Genomic DNA, 24,466 nt, shown 5'->3' with positions numbered 1-24,466 from the left:
TCTCTCTCTTTTTCTGAGTGGATAATATTACTGAAGTGTACCAACTACAGGATTCCAGCATCAAATGAACATACATACTTCCAACACACACACCCAAACACACACACAACTTCTCCTCTCTCTTTCCGAAGACAAAATATGACACGTGGCCACGTGAGGATTCTCCGGGGTTAGAAAAGTATTTACATGTTACTCTTGGTGTAAAAAGTTGACATGTGCTGTGCAGATGCTCTGCCATGCTTGGTGCAACTGGGTGCCTTGCCTGAGAGTTTGTATTGTTTTCTAGCCCCCTGGCTCGGTCGATAACCCCGATCCCACTGCCATCGAATCGGACGCTGCTGATGTCAGCATTGGGCTCTGGATCAGGAGTGTGGGCTGCTGATTTATAACCTGACACAGACCACGCGCGAGGTGATGCATATCTAAAAGAATAATTGAAATTCATATGAGATACTGGCATTCAGATTGAGAGGAGACGCTTGGCTTTGCAACATCCAGCACAGAGACATTTGTCTTCAGATCGTTTTTATTTATTTTTTTGACAGATATTAGAGAGAAGAGAGGCTGGTGGTGGAGGTCTTTGGCACTGTCTGCCTTCATCCCTCTCTTGGAATCGTTGACCGAGGAGGTTTTCAGAGAACTACAGAGCTGAGGTTTTTCATGGAATCCCTGGCTTATCACTATTGGTCCTTTTATTGGACTGAGATATACTGACAGATGGATCGTGTGTGGCCACAAACCCACACAGTCTCCAAAGGCCTCCGCCTATAGCATTCACAACATTTACATTTTAATTCAAGGAAACAGAAATGAGCATGTGGATCTGTGTATTTACGGCAGTTATCGGTTTAGTGTTTTACAAGGCTCCACTCTGGATCACTTTCTTCATTAGAATGGCTGTGTGATATTTCCGTGTCTTGCTGGGATCTCCTCATTAGTTATGTGTTTTTGCCTGTCCTACATGGTTTGGTTGACAGAGAACCACCTTGGCAGTGGTCGACGAGACTAAGATACAGTCAGAAATATAACCCAGTCTATATAGCTAATTTGGAGACCACCCTGCCTCCGCCACAGAGATTGAGTGTGATGCAGAACAATGGGGGAAGGGGAGGTTCAACAATAACTCAGGTTCAACAATAACTGCTTAAACAATAACTCCCCACAGCTACATGCTGAACTGAGGCGCATGCAGTGGGGCCTTGCAATACACAGAGAGCGAGTGTGGTCTCAGGCCCTCCAGCTGGAAAGGTCTGCTTTGGGTTGACCCCAATGTCCTGGTGCTGTCTCCAGAGTCTGGCTCCAAGGTTCCAGTTTCTATCCCAGTCTTGGACTAGGCCCTCCAGTTCTGGACGGTCAAGACTGGAACCCATCTAATGAGAGAACAAAATAAATGAGGGGTAAATAATTGTGTGTGCACGTTTATTTTAAACGCTAGGAAAACGAAGTGCATGCTCTTTAACCGATTGCTGCCCACACCCTCCCGCCTGACTAGCATACCTACTCTGGACGGTTCTGACCTAGAATATGTGGATAATTACAAATACCTAGGTGTCTGGTGAGACTGTAAACTCTCCTTCCAGACTCACATTAAGCATCTCCAATCCAAAATTAATCTAGAATCGGCTTCCTATTTCGCATCAAAGCCTCCTTCACTCATGCCGCCAAATTTACCCTTGAAAAACTGACTATCCTACCGATCTTTGACTTTGGCGATGTCATTTACAAAATAGCCCCCAGCACTCTACTGAGCAAACTGGATGTAGTCTATTACAGTGCCATCCGTTTTATCACCAAAGCCGAATATACTACCCACCACTGCGACCTGTATGCTCCCGTTGGCTGGCCCTCACTACATATCCGTCCCCAAACCCACTGGCTCCAGGTCATCTATAAGTCTTTGCTAGGTAAAGCCCTGCCTTATCTCAGCTCACTGGTCACCATAGCAACACACACCCGTAGGAAGCGCTCCAGCAGGTATATTGCACTGGTCATCCCCAAAGCCAACACTTCCTTTGTCCGCCTTTCCTTCCAGTTCTCTGCTGCCAATGACTGGAACAAATTGCAAAAATCTCTGAAACTGGAGTCTTACTGATCACTGTACCTGTACACAGCCAATCTGTAAATAGCCCACCCAACTACCTCACCCCCATATTATTACTTACCCTCTTGCTCTTTTGCACCCCAGTATCTCTACTTGCACATCATCATCTACACATCTATCACTCCACTATTAATGCTATATTGTAATTATTTTCACCTCTAGGGCCTAGTTATAGCCTTACCTTCCTACTCTTCTACATCTGCACACACTGTACATAGATTTGTTTATTGTGTTATTGATTGTAAGTTTGTTTATGTGTAACGTTGTGTTGTTGTTTTTGTCGCACTGCTCTGCTTTATCTTGACCAGGTCGCAGTTGTAAATGAGAACTTGTTCTCAACTGGCCTACCTAAATAAAGGTGAAATAAAAGGTTTTAATTTTTTTTAAGAATCTATGGTAACACCTCTCAGTGTCAAAAAAGGGTCAGGGTGCGTAGGCGTGCATTCTGCATTCACAAGTACATTCTGAGGAGTCTGCATCACAAAGTTTCCACACAGAAGTAGTAAAAACAAATACCAACATCCGGTACTACTAGGGCTACTATTGAAAATAGTTCTGCCTTCCGCAGTTACGTTGCCACCCATTTCCATACACAGTGAGTAAACACAACATTCAAGAAGATTCCAATATGATAGGCTAGACCACCTTAGTTTTGGGTAGTACAGCACTTTAAACCTTTGTCGCAGCCGGCCCGCCAGTGAGGGCATATATCTTTGGATGTCAACTGTGCACACATGAGCATGGGCTGTGAGCTATGAGCTCACTCAGCGCATTAGTAAAGTACAGTAGCCCCATAAAAGAATAACATTCAAAATGTGGTCTGCCCTGAAGTCTATAGACCTCAGAGCAGTGTTCAGGTCCAAGAAAGGCTCAGGTTCAGTAGCCTCAAATGACTAACGCGGGCAGGTCCCCTTTTGCTGTGTAAGTGTTTCCCTCTAGTTGGAACCTCGATGTGTTAATCACCTTAGCTCTCACAGTTTCCTAAAACGTCCACCAAGCCACAATTGGGTATGATTCACTGTAAAACATAGGCCTAATTCTGCTTTTCAGAGTAAGGAAATAACCCGCTGAAAGGATCCAGCAAGGGAAGGTGATCACAGCTTTTTGAGTGACTCTGAAACCTGATGGATGTTAATTTGGGGGAAATTGTGTAGTTTGTGTGATGACTTTTATCAAATGAAATGTGCATGCCACATTATTCAAATCCAGCACAGTATCCCCTTAGTGTTCTACTAGGGGGAAATGTGAATAGCTTCTGAAATGAAAAATGTTAACCTTCGACAGAAAACTGATTCAATCTTAAGAGAGTATTCCCTTGCCTGACTTTTCCCAACATACTCCCCATGGCACCTTCATTAAAAACACTGGCTGGTTGAAATAAGAGAAAACAAAACTCTTTAGTGTTTGAATCACTCTTTCAAAAACACAAGATTCTTTGTCAATTATAATGTAGCTTGCGCTATTTAACCTGTGGTTGAAACATATTTATTGGCTGTTGTTTGCAAATGTTAGGTTTTGCCTTCTCCAGATGAATTTGTACATTTCTGTACCATGGTGTGTTTTGTTGGGTATGTTCAATAAAATAAGTCAAATACAAAATCTGCAATCAAAGTTGGAAGAGAAGTACCAGTCGTATCAGGCTTGGTTGTCATAACATTGACACTTTCACTTTGCAAAAATATATCCCTATATCTTACGATTAAAAAGACTGAGGAAAACAAACCTTAACATAAAAAATATAAAAGACTAAACGGTGCACTTCTTCTGAGTAAAACCAAACCACTTAGTAATAGCTGGTAATTTCTTCATAATAAACCATGAATAATTGTTTCACAGGCATTTCATGGACCCTAACCCTAACCCTAACCCATCCCAAGTAGTAAAACTGGCAAATAAGTGAATATGTGTAACGGTCGTCTGTTGAAGGTGTGGACCAAAGCGCAGCGTGGTAAGTGTTCATGCTTTTTATTGAAACTGAACACTAACAACAAAATAACAACGAGCATAACCGAAACAGTCCTGTCAGGTACTAAACAGAAAATAACTACCCACAAAAACCAGGTGGGAAAAAGCTACCTAAGTATGGTTCTCAATCAGAGACAACGATAGACAACTGCCTCTGATTGAGAACCACACCCGGCCAAACACAAAGAAATACAAAACATAGAAAATGAACATTGAATGCCCACCCAAATCACACCCTGACCAAACCAAAATAGAGACAGAAAATAGAAACAGCTCTCTACGGTCAGGGCGTGACAATATGCAGAATTTGTCAAAGCACTAAGCATATTTGGCACCATTTTCACAAAAGGAGTGATGTTCAGTCAGTGGTGATCCAAATGATAAAAAAGATTAGGCTATATCATAAAACAAAAAAAACTATTTTTAGAGTGAAGTCACTGCTAGGCCTACAAGTATGTGAGCCAAATGGAAGTGTGAATTCCAAATGGAGGCATGTTTGTCTTTTTGAAAGATGGGTCTATTCTTTGGCAAATATTTTATCCACTTCAGAACTGGCTGGGTAAATATAGTTTACCATTGGCCAAAATAATGCAAAATGATCAGTGTGTCAGTTATTGATGATTGTGAGGAAATGAAAGGTTTAAATCGCTCCCTGAACAAAATAACAAACTAGCGAGCATCTAGAGATCAAGTTACAGGGACATTTGTTACATTTGTGCAAAAACAATCAAATTAACAATACAATTAAAAGATCTGAAATATATTTTACTCAAAAAGACCTTACTCAAAACTCTTGGGCAGAGGACACAAAGGAGCAGTGCTGGTGTTTTACTGACCTTTTTCTTCTTCTTCAAGTTTTAAAGATCACTGATTTTAAGTCAGGGCTGACTGTGTCTGAAGCACCCAGTAAAACAGCATCGGCCATGGTGAGTGGTGTCTGTTTATGACTAATTTCTAGCTGCAGTCGGAGGGCAGAGAGAGAGAGAGAGAGAGAGAGAGAGAGAGAGAGAGAGAGAGAGAGCTTCCTAGTAACAAGGGGGCAATTGTTTGGGGCTATAGGACAGTGCCATGTGGTTGTCAAGCAAACAAGGTAGTAGTGGAACCTATTAGAGACGGACCATTTAGTATCTGATATTGGCTCTTCACTGCTGGGTATGGCCAACACATGGGCATTTTTATGAGGCATCTGCTGAAGTGAGGAAAAAAGGGTTTGCTTTTGCTGGGTAGTCAAGACCCTAATAACTGTGTAGACAGGCAGAAAACCAAAATGTTTAATTAGCCTTATTATTATTATTTAATCAGCCTTATTATTATTTAATCATGTCTACGTTTATTTAAATCTCTGTGTTTTCACATGTGCTTTATTTCATTGTGAAGAGTCAGTCTTTGAGCTTGGTGAACTCTATTAGACACTTCTCTGTTGGAGACATATTGGTGGGTTCTGGGGAGGCTCAATGTTTTCAATTTCAACAAGTTCACTTGGCAAAGACCTCCCTCTTCATAAATGACATGTTTCATTGTATCAACACTACAGTGACATGATGGTAGTCTTGAAAGGTTTACTACATAGTCATGCTTCCTTTTGAGTGGGCCTATGCAGGAGAAAAGCTGAATACACATTTCCATTTGAGCACACCACATTATAAAATATCTTCATCAGACAGGCCTGCAAGTCACAAGAGAAGGAGTTGTACACTCACAACACAAGTTCAACAATATTAACTAATTGGTTGCCAAGGGGATAACTTAATAATATTCTAATTGCAAAGTCTAATTAGAAGAAAATGTCTTCATGCACATGCCATTATCAAGAACAATTAAAAATAAATAAAATAAATTAGGACTGGAAAATTGTTAGACAGTATTTGCACTTACCCGCAAGGTACTTTATCAGTGTTGTACATTTGGTTTATTAGTTGAAGGCTACTCAATCCACTCATTTGTTGTATCTTGTCTACAAAACTGTCTGAGAAAAAAAGAACGTCTTGAATATGAATCTTGAACGCTACAATTAATCTTGAATGCTACAATGTGCCTCCAATTCGCTTTTTTGGAACAGCCAGTTAAAATAATGTACAGTATAATTATACATGGTCATTATCGTCGTTATGCTCATTAAAATAATAGTAATAATAGTTTATAATCAATATGGCCAATCCGTGCAGGTACTGATGCTGAAAGTGACGTTGATTGGTCAAATTACGTAACACGTTCTCGCGTCTACTTCCTCCTCTCTCGCGGTGAAAATGGCGGAGTACGACCTTACCACCAAAATTGCCCATTTTTTGGACCGACATCTCGTCTTTCCTTTGCTGGAATTCCTTTCTGTCAAAGAGGTAAATGCGTGTGTTATGTTAAGTTGTACCTACAATCTTTTTTCGGTAGAATTGTGTAAATAACCCATGTAAATAATGCAAACGCCACGTGCGTGAAAGAGTCGCGCATGAATTTTGGGCCTCGCGCTGTTTCAGGGCCAACAGCACAGACAGCTGAACTAGCTTGCTAGCTAGCACATGCTTCGTCTGTTAGCTAGTTATATTGGTTATTTAGTAAACGATATGTTGGTGTCAGTTTGATGTATATTAACGTATTGTATAACCTTAACTTCAGCACACTTGCTAACGTTAGCTAACTTTATTTTTTAAACCTAGGGTAACAGTAGTTAGCTAACTAACGTTTACCGGCACTGGCGGCTGCTGCTAATTTAATTATGCTAACGTTACTTATCAGGCTAGCCTAGTGAACAAACATTTGCTACGTGCGTTGAGCTTTTATTTTTGAACATTGCTATCTGCAGATATTGGTAGCATGACTCCTATATGCTAGCGAGATCCTCGTCTCGGTGTATTTAACAATAGTGTGTCCTTGTCAACTAGGTAACGTTAAATGTTATTGTTGTTAGTTAGCTACCTAGAAAGGTTGATGACTAGTTAACTATAAACACTAGATATTCATTTCAAGTAACGTTACCACAAGGCAATAACATAAATTCACGATGCCCAGCGCTTACCCGTGACGTTGCACAACGATTGAAGTTAATCAAGGGCCATCTACACCAAGGACCATAACTAAAAAATTATGCACAACTCAAAACCTTGGCGAGCATCCACACCAGCGGTAGGCTGGAAAATAGAACGAGTCAAAATTCACCCAAGGCTGAAAAAAGGCAAAATAACGTTGGCTAAACTGGAACACCAGCGTGAGTCCATAGCAAATAGCAAATAAATGGAATCGAACGTTTTTGACTCGAGTGACGCTTAGAATTCCATTTTGCCTTTGCCTAAATGTCACCAAAAACTGTATCCCTTTTTATTTTACTACTACAGTCTGTTCTTAAGACTAAACTGAAAAAGAACTTGTGTAGAAAGTAAACATCAGCACCTGGATGGTGCCAAGTGTGCTTATGTCTGCATTTTCTATTTTATTTAACCTTTTATTTAATTAGGCAAGTCCGTTAAGAACAATCTTATTTACAATGATGGCCTACCAAAGGCAAAATGCTTCCTGCAGGGTCTGCGATTCAAAATAAAAAATATATAATTATAGGACTAAACACATCACGACAAGAGACAACACCACCATAGAGAGACCTGAGATGACGACATAGCAACACATGACAACACAACATGGTACAAACATTATTGGGCACAGACAACAGCACAAAGGGCAAGAAGGTAGAGAAAACAATCACAACACATAACGAGGAAGTAAGAAAGAAATGGCTATTTCTGTTCTAGCGATCGATGATGGCAGAGTACAATGCCCAGCCTTACATAATTAGAAAGGAGAGATTCTCATGTTTAAAATGGTGTACAATTTGTAAAATCAAAATATACACGTTGCGAGATATTTGGCTAAATAAACAGACATACCTATTTCCCTTCAGGAAACAATGGGACGACCTCAGAGTTCCATGAGCAATTTTTTTATGTTTACATTTAAACTACAGGGACGTGTGCAGGTCTCATTGCCAACAATAGCAAAGCAGGCATTGTGACGTAGAACAATAGGCTGGGAATAGAACGTTCGGAAGGCGAGTTGGTGCCACGGTGCTTAATAGAACTAATAGTAGCTGGTAGGGTGAAAAATACCCTAAAATAAGGCCTGTTTTTTCCCCATGATTACTTCAAAACTACGGCTAGCAGCTATGATGTTTGGTAATTTTATGAAACGGAGCTCCACAGCGGATGCAGTGAACTAGTTTTTCTCAGAAAAATGCATTGTTAAAAATGTCATCCAGCCTACCAGCAGATTGTTTATCATTCTGCAGGACACCTGCCACTAATTCAACAGATCCTACTGCATGCTGTAGGCCTTTTAATAAGGTGTTAACACAAGACCATCCAGTGCTTCAGGGTGTGTTCATTGTCCGTAGTGACAACTGCACATAATACTTAAATGTACGTGTAATAAAGAAATTCATATTATAAATTTAGTAATTCAAAAACAAATGCTGTTTAGCCACTTGTGGTTTGCAAGTGAATTCCCTTTTTCTAATGATTATCAATTTGTTTATCTCAATCTTTTTTGCTGTGCTCATGTCTGACATGTCAGACAGTTCATTTGGCCTAGGACTGTTTTACATTTAGCAATAGCAAGCCTCCTTCACTCAAGGAAAAGGCTATTAGCCTAGTATAAACAATAATAAAAATTTAAAAAAGAATATATGAAATAGCTTTTCCTGGGATTTCATGTGAAGGGGAATGGTGGCGAGGCTTGAATAGCCTACTGCGCATGGAAACAGCTGGGAGAGATGTATAGCTGAAGTAAGAAGCTAGATATTAGTCCACTCTTTAGACATTTACATTACATTTAAGTCATTTAGCAGACGCTCTTATCCAGAGCGACTTACAAATTGGTGCATTCACCTTATGACATCCAGTGGAACAGCCACTTTACAATAGTGCATCTAAATCTTTTAAGGGGGGGGGGGGGTTAGAAGGATTACTTTATCCTATCCTAGGTATTCCTTGAAGAGGTGGGGTTTCAGGTGTCTCCGGAAGGTGGTGATTGACTCCGCTGTCCTGGCGTCGTGAGGGAGTTTGTTCCACCAATTAGCTAAGTAAATAGCTGTATAAATATTTACCTGTCAAAGTGCAAGGGAAATAAAGTTAACCCGACTAGGAAATGGCAGATCTGTGCATTCAACCAGGCTTAGGCCTACTTTAAAAAAAAAAAAGATTTTTTTTTTAAAGAAAATACAATTATTCTACCTAGGCTACAACACAGTGGGATGTATTATTATCAAGTGAATTCACAATTGTCTAGGGCTGTAAACTGCAATGATGTAGGCTAATTTGAATAACCACTCAAACATACTGTTTTGAATACTTCATGACAAAATAACTGCGTACAGCCTAGGCCTGATTATGCAACCTTTTGGATCATTTATGGGTTTGTTCTCTGCGGTTTAAAGGAATACTTCAGGATTTTGTCCTTTACCTGTCCTTTACCTACTTCCCCAGAGTCAGATAAACTCGTGGATATCATTTTTTGATTGGAGGAAGTTGCTAGCGCAATTGCAAACTAGCGTTAGTGCAATGACTTGAAGTCTATGGGTATCTAGCATGGTTCCTTCATACTGGACACAGACAACAATAGTTTTCACCAGCCAAAATCCCAAAGTTGGAATTTAAAGGTCCAGAAAGGTACATCAGCAGGCCATCACTCACACTCTCTCTTTCTCCTTTCAAACTCCCCTATTCTACATTCAGCAAGCAAGTGCAAGCTGGAATCACTCCTAGATAAGCTAGTAGTAAATAAAATGATCAAATTAAGTATACTACAATAGCTTGTTGTCTAGCTTTTCCTGGGACTCCAAGAGCTAAGGGATTAGCTGTAGCTGAGAGGCCAGGTGCGTAGTTGTGCAAAGAGGACCGTGAAGACAGACGAGATGTGTAGCTTAAGATAGAAACGAATGCAACTCCTCATTCATTTGCCTACTATTAGATGAGTTTATTAGTCACGTGCACAGGCTTGCACATGTAATTGCAGGGTACAGTGAAATTCTTGGGGGGGGGGGGCTTGCGTTTACAAGGTCCAGAAAGGCATACTAGCAGGACAGTCAAAATGTGTATTTTGTCAGGATGTATCGGCGTTAAGATGGGATTGCCATCGGCAAATATGGCCTTCTGTTTGCCGTGGCTCATCGTTCTCCCAAGTTTTACTGCAATTAATGTGGCCAGAAAAATATGCTGGCACATGCTCAGTTATATCTCCTCTCCGGGCAGCCTCGCACAGCTAGAACCAAGAACACTTCAATAGAACACTTTTTTGATTGGTTGTCATTGTTTTATCGTTGGAGGGACAGTGAAAAAATCGCTCTGAAAGTGATCCAAACGATAGCTCTCGTTATCATTCTCTGCTCTTTTTGTCGTTATTGTGTAAACTCTCCTGTTAATTTGAAACATAACAAAGAATTATATAAATCTGGTCCTTGGTGTGGACGGCTCTTAAGTTATCGTTTTTAGTCAAAGTATGATGGTGTATTTGAGCTTGAAGTGGGAAATCCGAAGTGGGGTGATTTAGGATTTTTTTTCTGTGTTACCCCTATGATATGACGTGCTAAAAATTCAGTCCTTTTTCTTTTCGGGTCCTTGGATTTATTTGAATGTTACCACCCACCAGCATGGCATTGTTTTTATTAATCAGAAACACCTGCAAAGTTCTTACTCTTTGCAAGTTGCAACTGAGCAAAATGCTTTTTGAAGTAGCATACACTTGGCTGCATAAGAGATGGAGCAAATTAAAATAAGGGGTGCAAACTTGTTGGGTAATTTATGCTGGTTTGTATTCCCCCAAAATGTATATGACAATTTTATAAATGTGTGATATGATTGAATTTTACAACCCTGCTCCCAAGATGAATGGTTTTTACCACTAAAGTATTGCTTCACCACTTTGATTGGTGCAGCTAAACTACAAGTGTCTATCCTATAATGAACAGGCACCTGCAAAATATAATTCAAGGAACTTGTATCTGTTTTGTTGTGCTGTTACATTTGTTTTGGTGTTTAGTGTCATTTGCGAAGTCATTGTTGCCTTTCATTTCACTTTCCCTGTGAGAACCATGTGATGACTTTGCATTGCTGTACCGCAACCAACCTACCCAAAGTCGCACCATGTGCGGTGTAATGTAAAGAAAAAATAAAATAAGTGTCTTGTGGAAGATGCGAAGAGAATAACAATTGATGGTGAAGTCGAAGATACTGGTTTCCATCTGTGATGAGGTTTTCAGCGTAGCCAGCTGGCTATTCTTTTGAATACAATATTTATTTTTTTAAATAAAAAAAATTAGACTAGCAACAGAACGTTAGCTAGCCTGATAAGATTAGCAAGATGTCTAGCTAAGGTTAGCATGCTAGCTAGCTACACTAGCAGTTGTCAGTTCTGTATTTGTTAATGTTTTTCCATTCCACATGGAAATCACCACGTGTTCTTTTCCAGCTCCAATTCGTGAATATGTACACGTAGCTTGCATCATTCTTCGGCGGTGTAACCATAACAAGCATTTACGCTCTAGGGCAGGAATTGTCAAAATGAGGGCGGCATTACCCTCTGCTGGGCGACGTTAACAACCAGGCCTCTATTACAGCTAAACATGTTTTCTAACTTCATTAGTCAGGTTAGAAGCTGAACTTCATACCTATCTCGTTGTCCGTAGTTCTCTTAAACTGGGTCGTCAAAGTTAAGGATTTGAAACTGTATATTCCAAAATAACCCAATTTCCCACCCTTTTAACCATTTACACTTTCAGATCTACAATGAGAAAGAACTGCTTCATGGAAAATTGGATCTCCTTAGCGAGACCAACATGGTGGACTTCGCCATGGATGTTCACAAAAATCTCTTCCCTGAGAAAGAGATACCCGCCAGTAAGTAGACTGCACACTGCTTGGTCTACCTCCTAAAATGTTTGTTAAAGAAACCTGTACAGTGAAATGGGTGGTTCAGTATTGTTTACACTTATTGATGGAACAATCACAAGATGGCGGCAGAACTGATTGCACACCATTCCCCTCACATTTTACAGTCATGACTAATACAATACTAACTGTCCCAAAATCTAGTATCAACTGTCTTCTTTAATGTTTCATGTAATGGTATTTTCCTGGGTATTGCCTTGGTCAAAGCCTCTAATGGTTTCTCTATGTCCATGTGAAGCCCTAAAGGAGAAGAGGATCACTGTGGTGGCTCAGCTGAAGCAGCTGCAGGGTGAGACAGAGCCTATTGTGAAGATGTTTGAGGACCCAGAGACCACCAAACAGATGCAGTCAACCAGGTGAGTTAGAACCTCCTCCACCACTTGACTGATGGATGGTTTAGGAGTTGTCATTTGCATTTTATAGATAGTCCGTCATTAACAGTGCCATATTTTTGTTTTGCAATTCTTGACGTACCAGAGTAGGTTTTTTTCTGTCTTAAGATTCTCTAACTATGCAGGCTTCAGGAATGAAGTTCAAGTGGCATTTAATTGAGATGGTAATAAAATAAATTGCTATGCCTACATTTTGGATACAATTATTTCCCTAGAGTGGCTTTAGGGTTACATCTTGCAGACTAAGACTCAGCAAACGCACACGAGGAGACCGATGCACAATGCTGCGGTGAACGTTAAGGACATTTGGTCTGTGCTGACTTTGCCGTGATTTTAAAATAGTTTGGTTAAACTCAAGTCCTCATTCTTTACTTGGCTTCTTGGCAAGATTGAGTTCAGTTCATCAAAGGACACATCCACTTGCCAATCTAGAATTCTTTGTTAAAGGTTTGGGTTTAAAACACGTTTATCAAAGCAGGCATTTTATACTGACCATTATGCCATTGTAATGGGAGTTTTGAAGCCTTGTGAATGTGACTTAACTTTTTGGAGTGCAGTCTGTTGTGCTGCTATTTTCTATTCAGATTTCTGTTTGATTAATCTCTCTTCATGGGCAGGATCATGTTTATCTTATGCGGGGATTCGTTTTGATACCAATTGGATTTGTAAAACAGTACAAGACATGTCCCGGGTCACCAAAAAACTCTTCACAAAACCAAAAGGACAAGCCACGTCAATTTTACCATACTGCGCAAATATCAAATTCAATATAGCCTAGGCCTAGCCAATAAATGCTTAAAATTGTCGTTCACTTTCTGGATTATTTTTGCAGTGTTTCTGATCCATGTTCATAGGATGAGTAAATTTAAACAATTCTATGGATCTTGAGTTTGTCAACTTCCATAGCTTCTTTGCAATTTTTGGTGCAGAAGGTGGTGGTGGTAGTAATGCAATGCTGTCTACCTTTTTGGAGGGGTATTCAAGGCGCAATGTCGACCTTTACATTTGGATATGTGGATTATCTTGCCGTTGTTCCTGTGGAGACTGTGGCTTGAAAGGCAGTTGTGGATGGGAGAACCTGGGGCAGGTCTTGGTGAAGACTGGCTGTTACGGTGACCATATAACCACCACACCGGTGGTCATGAAGGCAGTCAATTTCCACCTGACTGCTTAGTCAAGGTAGTTACGCTTCTCCAAGTGCTGATTCTGCTGATGGTCATTAGTAGCCTACCAAACTTGCTAATTGCCTGGCACTCAGCATTCTATTGCCCCTCTAATCACTCTCACATCAATGCAAATCTAATCAAACACTAAATGAGAGCTCATGTTGGGCAACATTTCTTTAGGCTATGGAATTGCGTGAGGACGGTGATGGGCTCAATTAAAATAAAGAAGATTCCCATCAGCTTTCTATAGGCTACACAACTTTCCTATTATTAAGCACATTTATTCGATTTACAACCGGAGTATAGCCTGCCTGGCTGGGATGAAAGTGAACCACGGGAAAGGCGTCCTCCATTCGCTATTTAATGGCATAGATGAGATATTTTTGAACATTTTTATCCTGCCTGTTTCGAGACAGGTGCGTGATTATCATCCATTCTAAGTCAAAACAAATTTCACACCTTATTTTTTAATGAACCTTTATTTAACTGGGCACGTAATTTATATGTAAATACACCATTAAATCAAGAATAGTATCATGGGTTAATATTTTCACCAATCACTTGCGAATGATGCCCTGGGTAAGGCATGAAACAATGCATGCTTTCTTTTGTTGGACTTTGTTCAAATCCTAGTCGCACACCTCATGTAGCCTCATGTAGGCCTATGTTTTGTTGAGGTTTTTATCATTACTAAAGTGGCCAAATAACTTAAAATTAAGCACATTAATATGCTTTACAACAGGTTTAGAGCCTAACTGGCATACATATGCAGCAAGTGAGTTTCAAGGTTGAGGAAGATCATTTTCACCATTTTAAAAATTAACTTCAAAAATAAATAAAAGCATTACATGCGTAATCGCAGTTACGGTCACTTGGTAATGTTGTTAATGGAACATTAGCGCTTATCGCCTACTGCCGTGTGCGCATTGCTGCGCTTTTTAATGTGACAACATGGCCTAATCCTTTATTAGCATTCTAGTATTAGCATTCTAGGCTAAACATTCTCATCTTTTGTGTCAGCCTTGCGTAAAAATAAAAAGGTTTTTGGGGTGCTAGTGGTTGTATTCATTTGGGATCCATCGCATCCCACAACTGTCCCAGACTATGTTAGGAATATTTATTTTTAGCACAGAATAGAAGAGGCAAGGATTTGTCACAAATTCAGAATGGACTGACCAATTGGAGGCTGTTATTTAGCTTTACACGCCATTAAACCGCAAGCACCAACACTTTCAGTAAAACATGCACTATACAGTGCAATCGGAAAGTATTCAGACCACTTGACTTATTCCACATTTTGTTACGTTGCAGCCTTATTCTAAAATTCATTGTATTTTTTACCTGAATCCACACTACCCCCATAATGACAAAGCAAAAACAGGTATTTAGAATTTTTTGCAAAAAAACACATCCCATTTACATATGTATTCACACCCTTTACTTTGTTGAATCACCTTGGGCAGTGATTTACAGCCTCAGGTCTTCTTGGGTATGACGTTACAAGCTTGACACAACTTTTTGGGGGTTTCCCCCATTCTTCTCTGCAGATCCTCTCAAGCTCTGTCAGGTTGGGTAGGAAGTGTCGCCCCACAGCTATTTTCAGGTCTCTCTCGACTTATCCCGAAGCAACTCCTGTGTTGCCTTGGCTAAGGGTTGTTGTCCTGTTGGAAGGTGAACCTTCACCCCAGTCTATTCATCTTTGTCTCGATCCTGACTAGTCTCCCAGTCCCTGCCGCTGAAAAACATCCCCACAGCATGATGCTTCCACCACCGTGCCTTACCGTAGGGATGGTGCCAAGTTTCCTCCAGACATGATGCTTGTCATTCAGGCCAAAGAGTTCAATCTTGGTTTCATCAGACCAGAGAATCTTGTTTCTCGGTCAGTCTTTAGGTGCCTTTTGGCAAACTCCAAGCGAGCTGTCATGTGCCTTTTTACTCAGGAGTGGCTTCCATCTGGGCACTCTACCATAAAGGCGTGATTGGTGGAGTGCTGCAGAGATGGTTGTCCTGGAAGATTCTCCCATCTCCACAGAGGAACTCTGGCGCTCTGTCAGTGACCATTGGGATCTTGGTCACCTCCCTGACCAAGGCCCTTCTACCCCGATTGCTCAGTTTGACTGGGCAGCCAGCTCTAGGAAGAGTCCTTTCTTTCATGAATGGAGGCCATTCTTCTTGGGGATCTTCAATGTAGCAGACCTTTTTTTTTCTTTTTCTTTTTTAACCTTGTTTTAATCCTGTCTGAGCATTACGGACAATTCCTACAACCTCATGGCATGGTTTATGCTCTGACTTGCACTGTCAACTGTTTGACCTTTGTATAGACAGGTGTGTGCTTTTTCAAATCATGTATAATCAATTGATTTTTACCACATGTGGACTTCAATCAAGTTGTAGAAACAGCTCAAGGATGATCAATGGAAACAGAATACACCTGAGCTCAATTCTGAGTTTCATAGTAAAGGTTCTGAATACTTGTATTCAAATTAAAACAAAAATATCTTATTTACATAAGTATTCAGACCCCATGACTTTTTCCACGTTTTGTTTCATTACAGCCTAATTCTAAGATGCCTCATAATGACGCAGCGAAAACAGGTTTAGACATGTTTGCAAATGTATTCAAATTAAAACAAATACCTTGTTTACATATTTGCAAAAATGTCTAAACCTATGTTGTGCACCCCTTCAAATGACGATTTGGTTAGTTCAGCCATACCTGTTGCTTACAGGTGTATAATATTGAACACACACACCCATGCAATCTCCATAGACAAACATTGGCAGTAGAATGGCCTTACTAAAGAGCTCTGACTTTCAACGTGGCACCATCATAGGATGCCACCTTTCCAACAAGTCAGTTGGACTTGTCGATTGGTGTGAAGAATTTGACTAGCCTACACAAACCTTTCGGATGAATTGGAAAGCCAACTGCGAACTTGGCCTATTCGCCCAACATCAGTGCCCGACCTCACTAATGCTCGTGGCTGAATGGAAGCAAGTCCCCGCAGCAATGTTCCAACGTCTAGTGGAAAGCCTTCCCAGAAGAGTCGAGGCTGTTATTGCAGCAAAGGGGGGACAAACTCCATATATGCTCTTGACTTTGGATTGAGATGTTCGTCGAGCAGGCGTCCACATACTTATGGTCATGTAGAGTATTTTTTTTTTATGCCTCTGTTGACATGGATGCCGTTTTCATTTTATGACATAAAAAATATTTATTTGGCAAGCGACTAATCTAAGGCTGCAATTCCAAAGCTGCAATTGTAAAGTGAGATTGATTCCCCCCCCTCTAAATGTTGTATCTTGACAGTTTAATGGCGTAAGTGTTGAAGATGAATGTTGTAAACAGCCTGTGAATGTTCACACACAATAAAAGTGCTTTTGCTGCCTGTCAGACTCTTGAAGTACAAGGGAGCAGCTCAAACTGTTTTGAAAATGTAAAGTCCCTTGATTTGCCAGGACTGTAGCAGCTCTAGAGTTCGAGAAATTGAAAAATTACACCCGAGTGGGGCTCAACACTTAACCTGCATCCACCAACTAGTTACTTTAACGAAACAAGGCCACTAACTGTGACTCTCTTTCTCTCTTTCAGGGATGGACAGGCCCTTTTTAACTATCTGGCGGAGAAACACAGCGTAAGTTTGGACCGCTTTGCTGACGTCTCACTTCTAAGCTCCATTTCCCATGACTCCTGTGTGAACCCGCTGTTTAGGGAACGGGGGGCCTAAGAAGGGAGACATGTAATGACTTCCCAAAACCGTAACTCATTTTTGGGGGTTTTACGGCTTGCAGAAAATTCTGTGGACATTTTACAGTCTGTGGTGAATTGTTAAGAATAGATGGAACAGCTCGGGACACATGGGTCTGGCCGCAAGAATCCCTGGGAGTCTATATTTGGCGTGACACTTTATACACCCCCCTCCCCTGGCATCCCGCTGACCTGCACCCTGTCCTCAGTGCACCTCCACAGCCCGTAGGCCACTCGGCTGTGGGAAAGGGCGGTCTCCCTCCGCATCGCAGTGGCTAGCAACCACTGCCTGTCAAAGCCACACTGCATCTGTGAGACTGGACTCGGTTCCCAAACTGACGTCAGCGTGCTGTGATTTAGCAGGAGTGTACAGTTTAGGGCTCCATTCAGAGAGATTCCACCCCCAAAACGGACAGTTATTGTTTTTACTGTTTCATTCACTAATTTCCCCCCCTTCTGCGCCCCCTATGGACATTTCCCAACATACTGTTCCCCTGCCCCCACCACCCAACGGTCATTTATCATTACTACAGTTGTGTGTACTGAACATAAATAAATGCAACATTTTAAAATATTTTACTGAGTTAGTTCATATAAGGAAATAAGTACATTGAATAAAAAAGGTCCTAATCTATGGATTTCATTGACTGGGAATACAGATATGCATCTGTTGGTCACAGATACCTTGGGTAGGGGAGTGTTGTCCCACTCTAATTCAATGGCTGTGCGAAGTTGCTGGATATTGTCTTGAATTGGAACACGCCAGTTATCCCAAGTTGAAGTCAGACCAAAGTTGACTCCTCATACCTTGTTCGTAGTATAGGGCTCAGGTCGGTTGTTGAAGGCTTTTCCCGAATAGCCACAGGTGACAACGTACATGTCAAAGTAAGTTGACCTACATGTGGTAATGTTGCATTCCGTATGGGATGTTGACATGGAGCTACTTGTTCATACAATTCCATACTTAAATTGCTCAAGGGCACTACAGCAGGCAACGGTATCTAGGATCATACCAGCAAACCTCTGGTTGACCGCGCACTCCTCACCATATTTTCCCATCTGAGCAGGGATTCGGACCGGCAACTCCCACTTCTGTAACTGGTCTAGGCAGAAGCTAATGGGGATCCATAATAAATACAAACTGCTGACCCCATTGATCAGTGATGGTAATCAAACAGAATGGGCTCTGAAATCGAAGATTATTCTAGAATTGCCCTCCTTACTCCAGCCACTCTGGCGTGGTCTGGCATTGACTGGATATAACACCATGGCTCTCATCTAGGACCATAATCTTACATGAGGCTTGTGAGAAAGCTGACAATATTGTCATCAAATAAATAATTGCTTGTGTCGATGCTCTGAATAGTTATCGAGCGAAACCATTGATCAGCCTTTTTCTCTTCCAGTTCCGTCAGGAGTACCTGGACACTCTGTACAGATATGCCAAGTTCCAGTACGAGTGTGGAAACTACTCAGGGGCAGCCGAGTACCTCTACTTCTTCCGTGTCCTGGTAAGTCAAGTAGCCCTCATTTCAGTGTACTCTTATCAAATATCAAACTGGCAACCTTGGATACTAGATGTTCACAGCAAGTTAATAGATCTAGATACTTTTTTAGATTATTATGGATTTGTACCCTTGCAACTTCATCAGTAGTTTTCAGAATGAAAACTGGACCACTCAAAAGTTGACACTATTGGGCAGTGCTTTATATTAGCAAGCTCTTTAAGGGCAAACAGACAATGATTGAAGCTTCTTTAAGAAGTATTAGTTTCTCCGGAACGACTCCCATTTTGTGCATTAATCTCTGTCGTTATGTGATTTTTCCAGCAGTGCACAGTGCCAAACACCATCAATTATGAGCAGTATACATCCACTTAACATAATTTCTTTTAGAATTAGACACTTTTCGTTGATGTATACTTTTTTGGCTCAATGCGTTTTGTTATGAAAAATGGATTTTCCTACTTCACTGCTCGGTTGTTTGGCCAGGGTTCTTTAATTTTTCAAAGGGCTAGCACAAGAGGAAGGAACACCCTCAGTAATTGCATGTGAAAAGCTGCCGTCATTCTCTCCATTCAATTCTCCACACATCTTCAGTATTAGGATGAGCTGATATTGAAGGACAAGGGTAGGATTAAATAAAAATGTTTTTTTTTACTGTGCCAAGCAGACTTCATAATCTGTCTTTAGTCATCTCGTGGGGGGGGTGCTGCGGTGGACGACTTATTGATTTGAAGCCAGATAGCTCCTTGTCAGGCATCAGAGTGCTTATGAGTTACGTAACATGTTCTGGTGGTCTTTGAGAAAGTCATACGCACTCAAATAAAGAATCAACTGTCACTGAGAGAACAGGTTTACTAAACAAAGAACTAGCCAACCACTTAGGCTATACATTTGCAAAGTCCGTTCATTTAGTCCTATCTTGTTTGAATTAATCAAATTAGGGATGTACGTTTTAAATTTTGTTGCCATTTTAATTCCACTAAATTATGCAATTTCACAGACTGAGCTTGACCGGTCACATATATTTTCGGTTAACCATTTAACATCCCTAGTTTTGAATGTTGCAAATTATTCCATTCTGTTTCTCGGCCTGTACGGCTAACATTCGAGAGTCATGGAGGAGGGCTTGGATTAAATCATTTTCAGCAGCAGTGAAATACTTTGGAAATCAGATAATACCAAAGAGGGTTGGGGCGGGGGGGTAATTACAGTTCACTGAAAGTACTGGCAGTATTCTCGTTACACATGCGTACTTCTTATTTCCTCTATAAACAAAGGGATCATTGCTCTTGTGTTTGTGGCTTCTCTCCCGCTGCCCTCAGAAATCAGTGAAAGATGAACTACACAGAGAATGGCCAAGGTGCAGTTGGACTGTGTGCACTGCTGTGTATAGAGTTGGAAACCTCTTAGGCCTAGAGGGGTGGTAACCTGACTGAGAGGGGAGGCTAGAAAAGTGTTTTGTGTCACAATAGAGTGGTGTAACACTAGATAAGTCCTGGGAATGGACAGCCTGTGACCTCAGTGGAGGGTGCCACCAGATCTTCAATGCTGCCTTTTTGTAAGTCACTCTCCAGGACCAGTGGCTTGTAAGGTGGGTCTGAATGCTTGGCTGACCTTTTTGTGCTATCGTTGACTTTAAAGAGTTCAGTCTTCAGAGAGCCTCGGCGTCAAACCTAATTTCCAAACAAAAATAATCTGTTGGCCAATGAGGTTAATTTCTACTGTAGCACCAGACTCAGTGTAAGTGGTTTTGGTTTGAGGTGTGTTTATTTTTCTATGGTCACACTGACCATGCACCACCTCTACTATTGTGTGCCTCCTTTCAGAAGTCTGTTTCTTTTTGGGAAAGTTGTTTGCAAATGTGATTAACAAACGCGCCTATGTTTTTGGTGGTAGATTTCGCCATTGTTACTCAAAAGCCACTGTTTACTATTTCCTCTCCACTATCAGTGTCCTGTAATTCCTCCCACCAAACAAGCACAACCAGTGTTTTCCAAGTCTTATTCAATTGTTTTAGTTTTGTTAGCATCTGTCCTCTTTTGAGCTCTGCGGTATAGCAGACTTGTGCCAAAGCCAGTCTCGAAATAATAAAATCAAAGTTTTACATGTTCATCAGAATGACAAGCATTACAGCCAATTTGATCCCATTTGAATTGACATTTGATACGCTCCCTCTGTTGTGAAGATGTCTGTGACTAGTCATGCACATTGGTGATGCTGGTGGCCTCTCCTGAAAAACAGGCTTTGCAGAGACTTAGCAACGAGCCCTATTCTCTGTAAACAGCCTCTTAACCCAAAGCAGTTGGGCTCTTCATTTGATTGATTCTATGTGATGCACTCCCATTTAAGTATGCTAGCGAGAGACATTGAAGACCAGATGACGGTGGCTCTTGATCGAACATGAGCAAAACCCACATCAAAAGCATGCAATTGATGCGCTCCCTCTCCGCACAGTTGTTTATGGTTTTTAGCTCAGTCTAAATAAACCCAAATTGCTCAGTTATGTTCCCCCCCTCCTCCAGCCAGGGCAGGCAGTTTTACCAGATAGCTGCTGCCTACTCTTGACAATCCAAAGCTCACATTCCTTTTTTTTTTTTTTTTTTTTTACAAATGCCTAAATGTCGGTCTTTATACTTAATACCAGCCCCCGTATTTCTCCCCCCCCCCTATTGTTGTGGACCTCCCATTTTCTCATACTGCCCCCGTAAGGTAGAGGTGAGGCTCCATAAGTCATCGAACGTGGGAAAGCCAGTCAATTAAACAGAGGAAGCGAGGCTTGTAAAATCCAGGCCTCGGGTTCTGTTACAGTGTGGCGTAGCGCGAAAAGAGCAACTTATTCATATCATCAGTTAATGCAGGTATTGGATGTTGCGAATAAAGATTGAGTGTCCCGACGGCTCTCCAGCACAGTAAATTTATTGTTGCTGGTCAGTCAGTGAATGTGCCCCGTTTCGCCAACCAATGGAAACTCAGTAACTGCTGGAAAAACCCATGTAGTGAAACTATTGTTGCGTGGCTACTAGTGAATGCCAGGCAGTGTGTAGAAAGCTGCCATAATGACATGGAGGTCTGCTAAACCTAGCAGACAGGGACTTCCAACACAGAAAAAACAACAAACGCACCTCTTTAGAGATGAAACTACGACCTTTAAATTGGCAGCGTGGTTGGCTTTTCTAAGTTATAATGCTAATCTTTCTTATGAGGTCTCTTAATTATTATTTTTTTTTTTAATATTTAAAGCAATCCCAAGTTGTTGTTTTTATGATCAAAGAACTCCACTGTTGTGAGTGGATGCATGGCCGCCTTTGTGTGTTTTACTCTAGAAGACTATCTTGCCGCTGACATTACCACTTAATTTTTTCTACCATAAATATTTTCCACCAGTTATCTTTATGTAGCAGTTCATTTAACTTATTACGGCTTTTTACACCATTTTAAAGATAAAGTTGTTTATCCCACCACAGTGTCCGATTTAAAAAAGGATTTATGACGAAAGCACACCAAACGATTATGTTAGGTCAGCACCTAGTCACAGAAAAACACAGCCTTTTTTCCAGCCAAAGAGAGGAGTCACAAAAAGCAGAAATGGATAAAATGAATCACTAACCTTTGATCTTCATCAGATGACACTCATAGGACTTCATGTTACACAATACATGTATGTTTTGTTTGATAAAGTTCATATTTATATCCGAAAATCTGTTTGCATTGGCACGTTATGTTCAGAAGTTCCAAAACATCTGGGGATTTTGCAGAGAGCCACATCAATTTACAGAAATACTCATAATAAACATTAATAAAAGATACAAGTGTTATGCATGGAATTATTATAGATCCACTTCTCCATAATGCAACCGCTGTCAGATTTCAAAAAAACTTTAGGGAAAAAGCACACCGTGCAATAATCTGAGTACGGCGCTCAGACACAAAAACAAGCCATTCAGATACCCGCCATGTTGTGGAGTCAACAGAAGTCAGAAATAGCATTATAAATATTCACTTACCTTTGATCTCCATCAGAATGCACTCCCAGGAATCCCAGTTCCACAATAAATGTTTGTTTTGTTCGATATAGTCCATTTATGTCCAAATACCTCCTTTTTGTTCGCGTTTAGTTCACAAATCCAAATTCATGCGACGTGAGCACTAGGTCCAGACAAAGTCAAAAAGTTCCATTACAGTTCGTAGAAACATGTCAAACGATGTATAGAATCAATCTTTAGGATGTTTTTAACATAAGTCTTCAATGTTTCAACCGGAGAATTCCTTTGTCTTTAGAAACTAAAAGGAACGCAGCTACCTCTCACGGGGGCGCGCCTGAGTGAGCACATGGCACTCTGGTTGAAACGGCTCTCATTCTCTCCCCCTTCACAGAAGCCTCAAACAAGGTCCTAAAGACTGTTGACATCTAGTGGAAGCTTTAGGAAGTGCAATCGGACCAAATTTACACTATCTTGGATAGGCAAAGAGTTGAAAAACTACAAACCTCAGATTATCCACTTGTTGGATTTCTTTGTCAGGTTTTTGCCTGCCATATGAGTTCTGTTATACTCAGACATCACTCAAACAGTTTTAGAAACGTCAGTGTTTTCTATCCAAATCTACTAATAATATGCATATCTTAGCTTCTGGGCCCGAGTAGCAGGCAGTTTACTCTGGGCACCTTATTCATCCAAGCTACTCAATACTGCCCCCCCAGCCAGAAGTTAAAAGTTAATGTGTAGCCTAATATTCTTCATGTAGCCTAGCAGGTAACCTAGCGGTTAGAGCGATGGGCCAGTAACCGGAAGGTCGCTCGTTCAAATACGCGAGCTGACAAGGTGAAAAGCTGTACCATTGAGCAAGGCACCATAGTTTGCTCCAGGGGTGCCGTACTGCTATGGCTGACCTTGTAAAACAACACTCACTGCACCTATCCATTGTATATGAGATAGATCTATAGGTTGAATCTGCTTTTCTCAATCGCTAAGAGATCCCAGCTGAAATTTGATATTTTTATTTCTGTGGTTTCCTTCTCCACCCATGGATCATTTGTCTCAGTCCACTCCTCTGGCTGCCCGAAAGAAGGGGTGTGGTGGATTGCGTCTAGGTTTCCTTGGCCTTACAGCAGACAACCGCCCTCACTTCCAGGTTTGCTCTTGTCACTGACTGCATTTGGTGTTATCATAAGCTACTGTGGGCCAGAGGTTCCCATGAGCCATAGGGTGGAGGCCAAGCTTTGATTAAGCAGCCATAGGGAGGTGCGCAATTGTTCCAGGTTTGGCCGGTGTAGGCCGTCATTGTTCTAAACTTGCTTGCCTAGTTACCTCCTTATCTCCTGACCTTTTGATGTCTGTCCCATCAACTGTTTCTTGTTAGCATAATTTCATATCAATGCATTTAGCTTGCGATAATGGAAGAGTTGTACTAAGACTTTATAGCTAGCATGATTCAACAGGATGTTTTCCTTCTGTGTTAATGGTAGATTATCACAATTATATTTTAACATGCCTGAAAAGCTGTAGAAGTTATTGAAACATTCCTCTCAAAGACATGCAGTTTGTACAGCAAACCCGAAATTAAGTGTCCTACTGGCAATGTATCAGGCATAGACTTCGGAAAAGCAATTTACCTGGTTTTGAAAAGCTTGAAAGCCAATCAGGGACATTTCCTAAGGGCATTAAC

The 24,466-nt window shown here is 41.0% G+C and overlaps 1 protein-coding gene across 1 annotated transcript in view; it reads left to right on the top strand.

The window, feature by feature from the left end:
• Positions 1-6,283: 6,283 nt before the first annotated feature.
• LOC129837204 (eukaryotic translation initiation factor 3 subunit E) overlaps positions 6,284-24,466 on the top strand; it is a 42,917-nt gene continuing 24,734 nt past the window's right edge. The window contains exons 1-5 of the mRNA XM_055903180.1: positions 6,284-6,402; positions 11,823-11,940; positions 12,230-12,347; positions 17,142-17,184; positions 18,704-18,808. Of these exons, the coding sequence (XP_055759155.1) occupies positions 6,313-6,402; positions 11,823-11,940; positions 12,230-12,347; positions 17,142-17,184; positions 18,704-18,808 (474 nt within the window). The 5' untranslated portion in view covers positions 6,284-6,312. The remainder of the gene's footprint in view (positions 6,403-11,822; positions 11,941-12,229; positions 12,348-17,141; positions 17,185-18,703; positions 18,809-24,466) is intronic.

Source organism: Salvelinus fontinalis, chromosome 38 (assembly GCF_029448725.1).
Source record: "Salvelinus fontinalis isolate EN_2023a chromosome 38, ASM2944872v1, whole genome shotgun sequence".
Classification (NCBI taxonomy): Eukaryota; Metazoa; Chordata; class Actinopteri; order Salmoniformes; family Salmonidae; genus Salvelinus; species Salvelinus fontinalis.
Note: the sequence above shows the minus strand (reverse complement) of the source record. Positions and strands in the feature narration are given on the sequence as shown.